We start from the raw sequence: 7,531 nt of genomic DNA, 5'->3' as shown, positions 1-7,531 counted from the left end.
CTCAGGTCTTCTGGAGGAGCAGCCAGTGCTCTTAACCCCTGAGCCATCTCTCCAGCCCCAACTGTTATTTTTTCATTGAAAAATCCTAAGCATATATATCCATGGTCTTAAGCATGACATTCTGATGCACACAGCATGAAGTGGCTGAATGAGTCCTTACCAGATCCAGGGCCACACTGATCAAATTTTTGTGGTGAGACATGTGGAATTTATTCCCATTACTCTGGACCTCAAAGCTGACTTGTCCACCCCCTGCTGGCCGCCACCTGACAACCATCCTCCTCTGCATCTGGGAGTTAACTGCTTTATACTTGGCTTACAGCTGAGATCTTTGTCTCTCTGTTCCTGGCTTATTTCATTTAACAGTGTCCTCTAGGATTGTCCAAGCCATCACCAAAGAAAGAATCCTTTCTTGGTTAAAGGCTGAATAGAATTCCTCTGTGCACTTATATACCACATTTTCTCCACCCATCCATACTTAGAACAAACATCCACATTGAGAATAGACTTCTCAAAAGAAGATACACAAATGGCCAGGAGGTTCATTAGAGAATGCTAGACAAAAGCTGATTGTTCGCGAGGGGCAAATGAAAGCATGCCAAGGCATCACTTGGTAAAATGGCTTTTACCAAAGATAAGTCATGACAAATGCTGGCAGAGCAGCAAGGTGAGCCTTTGGACACTATTTGGGCTGAAAGCTGGAGCGGCCATTGTGCTACACAGCATGGACGCTCCTCCAAACCTGAAGAGGGGCTGGGAAGCAGAACACATGCTCAGAGCATGTGAAGTCCTGGGTTCCCAGCACTGCATGAGCACACAAACATGCACACGGACACACAAAACAGAACCACCATCTGCCCCAGCAGTCCCGGTTGGTGTAAGCACCAAAGGAATGGAAGTCAGTGAAGGTCAGCAGTGACTGTCAGACGAGCCAACAGTTACCACAGTTCCATTCACAACAGTCCAGATGTGGAAACAACCTGACAACCTGAACGTCTGTTCAAGGATGAATGAACAAGAAATGGAGGTTGTGTTTTTTTTTCTTTTTTTTTCCAAGACAGGGTTTCTGTGTAGCCCTGGCTCTTCTGGAACTAGCTTTGTAGACCAGGCTAGCCTCAAACCCACAGAGATCAGCCTGGTTAAAGCATGCACCACCACCCAGCAGGAAATGGAGTTTCATACAAGTAGACGACTTAAGCAGAAAACCACAAATCCTTCCAGCAGGTGTCATTGTCAATTTAACTCTAAACTATCTCCTCTAGCTCAGTAACTCACACTGATGACCACAGATTTCTTCAAAAACATTTATTGAAGTTTTAATTTCGTCTGTGTGGGAGTGAGTACACATCTGAGTGCTGGTGATTTACAGAGGCCACGTAACTGCACCGAATCCCCATCCCCTGGAACTGGAGTTAGAGGCTGTTCTGAGACACTGGGTGTAGGTGCTAGGAACTGAACTTGGGTCCTCTGCAAGAGCAGTAAGTGCTCTTAATCCCTGAGCCATGGCTCTAGCCCTGACAATATCTGTGAATGTTAAAAGACTCAGAGGCTGAGCTTTCCTGGATGTAAGGTACACGCTCCCAGAAGAGCAGGGTCCCAGGCATCCCCAGTGCTGCACCCTGAAGTCATCTGTCCTTGAAGCACCAGGTGGGTCCTGGTGTGGGGTTTGGGAGTCTGGAGTGGGAGGACAGTGAGTTCAATCCCCATGGTCCATGTCAGGAGGGTTGAGCTGGCCGAAAAGAGATCGATACAACTCGGTCCTAGGAAATAAAACAAACTGGTTAACGTGCTGCTTAACTTTTCAAGGTTAAAAAGAAACCAAGAAGCTGGGAAACACCTTCATCTGTTTCTTCAATAGAAAACATAGCCGTATAATTAAGAACCACATCTCGGCGTGCTTATTCACAAATACAAGGGAGGAAGAAACGCAGAAGCAGCCAATCACACAGTGAAACATGTAAATAGCCCAGTGTGGCTGGACACCCTGTCTCCAGGGAATGAGTTTTCTGTAAGTTTGCCCTTTACAGACAGGCTCTTCAAGTAAGAAAACAAGATTGAATATTTTAATAGGATATATGAGACTGGCACGCACCGAGAGGATTCAATCAGACATGGGATGTAGGGGATATAATTTAGTTTTCATACATTTTCTAGGACTTGGCAGTACTTGAAAAACAATGAAAATGACCCGGCAACAAGATTCCAATTATGATCATATGTGCAGAGGTTCAGAACAGAACCAGGGCTCTTCCCCTCCCCCACACCCTTTTCTCTAATCTCAGTCTAAGAAATAATTTAATTGTCTAATTTATTTTTAAAGTTGGATTTTAAAAATTAACATTATTGGACCGAGGAGGCAGCTCACTAAGTAAAATGCTTGCTGTATGTATAAGCCTGAGTTCAGACCTCCAGTGCCCATGTGAAGAACTACAGTGTTGGGGGGGGGGGCGGTGAGAGGGGAAACAGAAGGGTCATTGGCGCTTGTGGGCCAGCTAAGCTAGCTGGAAAAAGTGCACTCTAGGTTCAGCCAAGAGGAAGATGGCTGGCTCCTCCCTGTGACCTTTGTAGGGACCTGAATACATAACATGTATACAAGAATACAACAAAATAAAACTAGCTACCCGTGTGTTCTGGGAATTTCTTTAGGAGCCGACCACCTGTGTGCTGAGATGGCTTCTCTGGCCTATGGCTGGAGGAGCAATAAGCTCTAGGGATCCTCCTGTCTCTGCCTCCCCAGTACTAGGGTTGTAAGTGTGCACCACCCTTTCCTGGCCTTTTATGTGGGTGCTGAGATTATACACAGGTCCTTATTTGTACAGCAACTGCTTTATCAACTGGGTCATCCCCATAACCCGTTATAGTTTTGAGATAGGTATGGTCTTACTACTTTTGACACCAGCTTCATATTCTGAATCCTACTGCCTCTGCCCTTCAAGTGCTGGGATTACAGGTATATACCAATTCCCAACTCTAAAGCTCAATTTGGACATTAGAAGTATGGTGATAAGGGGCTGGAGAGGTGGCTTGGAGGTTAAGAGAACTTGCTGCTCTTCAAAAGACCAGAGTTTGTTTCCCCGTGCCCACGCCAGGCAGCTAACAGTTACCTGTAATTCCAGCTCCAGGCAATTTGATGCCCTCTTCAGACATGTACAAACTCACACACACGGAAGTAAGAATAAACCTTTAAAATAGAGTGAGTGACCACTACAACTTCTATTGCTGTTGTACGCAATGCATGTGGATCAGTGAGGGAAATGGCAGAGAATGTATTTTGGGGTGTGGGGGCGAAGAAGCCTTGCTAGGGGAACCAGGTTCTGGGCATTTCCTCTGTGGATGGGGCAGAGCTGCCCCACAGGAAGAGGCTCAAAGCTCCAACAGCCCAGACCCATAGGATATGAATCCCTGAGACCCAGTAAACAACCCTAGGGCCACATCTAACTGAGGCAAGGGTCCACATCTGCTTCTGTCCATAGGAACAGTGACTGCCTAGAATCAGAACAGCCACAGGACTCTTGATGAATCAGGAGTCTGCATCCCAGGAGAAAGTCACTCCAGACTGACACCTTCAGATCTGGCTCTCAACAGTCTGCCATCATATTAAGAAAATAGTTTCTCTAGGTGTTCCTGCTGCCTGAGAACTTCCAGCAGCCACCCTGATGCAACAAAAGCCATCTTTGCAAGTAGTCTTAATTTGTCCTGTCTAATAGGGTCTGGTCTGACTCTAACGTGTAGCCTGTCTCCTCTGCCAATGCTAGGATTAGAGGTTTCTCAGCTTTTCAGCACTCATCCTGCTTAGCTATAGAGTAAGAGATGGAACCCCAGCAGAAAGGACATCAAAGCAGAGGGAGGCAAGGAGGGAGTAACTGAAGGAGGAAGGGAGACGGAAAACCCTGAATGGCAGAAGTCAGATGTAGATCAGCTCTGTCCTGAAGGGGTTACTGTACAGGCAGAGAAACTATGGACAGAAGACAGAGGATCTTCAGTTTTATTACAGGCATTTTATAGTCACATGAATTTGCTAAAAGCCTCATCCTAAAGTGCCAACCAGCCCTGAACCCCAAACATTCCTGTTGTTCCCCAGCTCTAGGCATCTGTCCAGTCCTACAAAAGAGGAAGACCTCACCCCAAATGCAAATGAACACCCTGCTGAACATGTGCTGCCCTGCAGATCCCAGCAGCCCTGCCCAGCCTTTGACTCACCCTGCCGGCTTATATTGAGAGCTATCATTGTCCCTAAGCAAATGATTCCACTTGCATTGGCCAAAGACAGCAGTTACTGTCCACTGAGGGGTCACGTGTCAGGAGCAGAAGTGCACGTGGAGAACCGATGCTAAGGTTCATCAGGTTCTGCACAGTGAACCTGGTAAGCGGCTATTTCAAGAACAGAATCCTGCTCCTCATCACACTGGGAACAAAGCTAAGAATCTCTGATCTGAAACGCCGCCCTGCTTTATCTCTTGTATCCTTGCTCTCACTAGCCAGTGGCAATGTCCACTGTAGCCCAAGTATGAACGCTAGAATTACACAGGAGAACAGGCAACAGAGTAATTACTGGGATTTGGACCCAGGGTGGAAGGGTCGATGGCAGGGGCTCTTCCTTGAATTAAAATTTAACTCACCCTTTATTACAACCTACAAAAGCAAGTAATGAGCATGAACATTTTTATTTCTTTTAAACTGTCATTTAGGCTGCAGAGGGGATAATTACCTATCTCTAGTGTAGTAAGGTTTTATAACCCTTAGTGAGGCATTTTCTAATTTAATATTTTTACTATATTACAATAAAACTTGTTTCTGGAAAAAAAATGACCATGCAGTAGCAGCCATTTTCCATAAAGACAGAGTGTGTGCACGTGTGAGCACATGTGGTTTACTGTGTCTTCTGAAGGAAGGTAGAGTGGTGAGTCTGGCTTCAGCTGAGAAGTGCAAGCAGCACTCTGGTGGGTGAAGATTTGAACATTCCTTAGTAAAACAAGTGTGTGTGCACAACACAGCCCTCAGCTTTATGTGTGCACTTCTCACAGAACTGCAATACAGATCATTGTCTTTCATGATGCTATTTGGGTAAACAGTGTATTAAACCTGCAAATGGCCTATGCAGGGCTTTTAATTTGCTAGGTCAGTAGCTTGCAGCATCCAGCTCTGAACTCTATCTGCTTTCTCGAAGACCATGCTCCTCTTACTGTGGCCTGAACTTCCCAAACTCCAAGACAACCCCAGTCCCTGCTGCTTTTGTGGGTACCACAAAGAAAGCAGCTGGCCCATTGTTCCCCAGAAAAACCTGTCCACCCTTTAAAACTAGATCATGGTCTCCAAGTGAGTCACACGTCTTCCAAACGCACCCTGCAACACAGTAACCTGCCCTTCTGATTAAGGGCATAATTTGGTTTCAGCACTTGGGAGGCTGAGGCAAATTGATCTCAAGTTCAAAGCCAGCCTGGGCTATATATCAAGAACCTGCCTAAAATTGAAAGAGAAGGAGAAAAAAAGAGAAAGATAGCTTCAAACCTATATACATGTCTTTGATTAATCTGAAAATGTTCATCTGTTGGCTCTCGGGGCCGGGCAACCCTAAATACCCACAGCATACTTAGAAAGCACCCGGACCACCTCTGCTTTCTGCTCTCTACCTCGCCTGCACACTACAAACCCCAGACTAAGCACTACAGGGTGGCAGTCTGAACATGGCCTTCTACATACATTTGAGACACAGGGACAGCGATAGCATACACAGGCAGAAGACTAACAATTCTAATTCCACCAGTGTCATGCTGAACAAGGTCCAGATCAAGATTAAAACCTGCAAGAAGGCTCCAAGTAGACAAGGTGAAGGCTTCTTATGTAGATAAGTCCTCTGGTGCCTACAGTACCCTGACCAAAAGTGTCACTAACACCTTTTCCTATTTGTGTTTTGATAACCATTTACAAAAAAAGAGGGCAGGAATTGGATGGGATAATAGGTAGGTTTTATACTCACACTAATAATAATAGTGAACAATAGAGTGAATATTTGTAAGCTATTATTTATAGACAATTTACATTAGTAAAGACTCTTATAGAATGATACAAATTCATTACAATACAAATTATATTAGTTATATTTAATAAGTTCCTATTTCTGTTTACAATATTTGTACATCTATGCAAAGTTATTCTGTCATATTGTATGCATGCATATTTCTACCTCTGCTTGAGACATTTTATATATTGATACAATTTTAGGATATATTTATTATTTTGCACTATACATTTCTACCTCTGATCAAGACACTTATACACTGTTTACATTTTAAAGCAATTGTCCTCATTTGCTGCACAATTGTTTAAAGATTGTTTAATATTCTAATACCAGGCCTTACTATTTAACTTATATAGGTATTAAGAATTACAGGTCAATAGTCATCCATGTTTGCCATACTTATAGTTAGACTGATCAGGGTCTTTAGATAGGTAATATTCCACCACCTCAAAGAACTGTAGAATATGGCATTTAAATAACTGAGGGTTATTTAAACTGTTGAAACTGGCAGCACTGATCTATTCCCAAGAATATGTTGGGCACTGAAGACACTCCACTTGGAGCTTGTTTTCTTCTTGGCAAAACTGGCCTTTGTGCAAAGAACTTCCCATGCCTCTACCACTGACAAAATGCTTGGTGTCTGAACAGAACAAGCAGGATACAAGAAAAAAGATTGCCAAGATAGGGTGAGATGGTTTTGAAAATTTTCCTGCCTCTGAAAATGGGCTGTCAGTTACTTTAGGCCTTAGCCAAAGTTGGTTACCTCAACACTGCAAGTGAGACTCTAGGTAGTCTGGGTAGCCCAGGTAGCCAGTTGTCTCTGTCATTTATTGCACATTTTGGAAGTTGCTTGATTGTACACTCAAGTAATGTTATTTTCTTTCTCAGGTCTTCGATGGGGTTGAAGACTAGATAATCGTAGTTACTTTCCTTTCATGTCTTAGTCATTTCTAATACAAGACTTAAGACTCCTTACGATAGGATAATTATTGAAACATTTAGCATGTTTCTTGTTTGATATTGTTTATTCTAAATTTTTTTAAAAAGATTTATTTATTTATTATGTATACAACATTCTGCCTCAATGTATGCCCGCACGCCAGAGGAGGGCGCCAGATCTCAGTACAGATGGTTGTGAGCCACCATGTGGTTGCTGGGAATTGAACTCAGGACCTTTGGAAGAGCAGCCAGTGCTCTTAACCTCTGAGCCATCTCTCCAGCCCCCGTTTATTCTAAATTTTATACTTGATATTTGTTCTTACTGTATATAGTTTTATATTGGGTTTGGGACTCTCTTATTTAAAGGGGGAGGTGCTGTGGGAACTCCTTCAGCCAAGAGACTTTAAAAGATACCAGCCCACTTGGGTGTGGTCTCTTGTACTATAAATGCAGTGTAAAGCTTGCAGAGTCCTCTCCCTCCCTCTCTCTCTCTCTCTCTCTGGGCTGCTGGATTTGGTTCCTGTTCCCAATCATGCAGAGGACTGTTGATCTGTGAGTCTACCCCTAAATAAA

At 43.9% G+C, this 7,531-nt stretch overlaps 1 protein-coding gene across 1 annotated transcript in view; it reads right to left on the bottom strand.

Moving 5' to 3' along the window:
• Positions 1–1,290: 1,290 nt before the first annotated feature.
• Positions 1,291–7,531, bottom strand: part of Aatf (apoptosis antagonizing transcription factor) — a 108,188-nt gene continuing 101,947 nt past the window's right edge. Inside the window, exon 12 of the mRNA XM_050119563.1 lies at positions 1,291–1,760. Coding sequence (XP_049975520.1) covers positions 1,697–1,760 — 64 coding nt within the window. The 3' untranslated portion in view covers positions 1,291–1,696. The remainder of the gene's footprint in view (positions 1,761–7,531) is intronic.

This window comes from Alexandromys fortis, unplaced genomic scaffold (assembly GCF_014885135.2).
Source record: "Alexandromys fortis isolate MF-2015 unplaced genomic scaffold, M_Fortis_MF-2015_v1.1 scaffold_173, whole genome shotgun sequence".
NCBI classification, from domain to species: Eukaryota; Metazoa; Chordata; class Mammalia; order Rodentia; family Cricetidae; genus Alexandromys; species Alexandromys fortis.
Note: the sequence above shows the minus strand (reverse complement) of the source record. Positions and strands in the feature narration are given on the sequence as shown.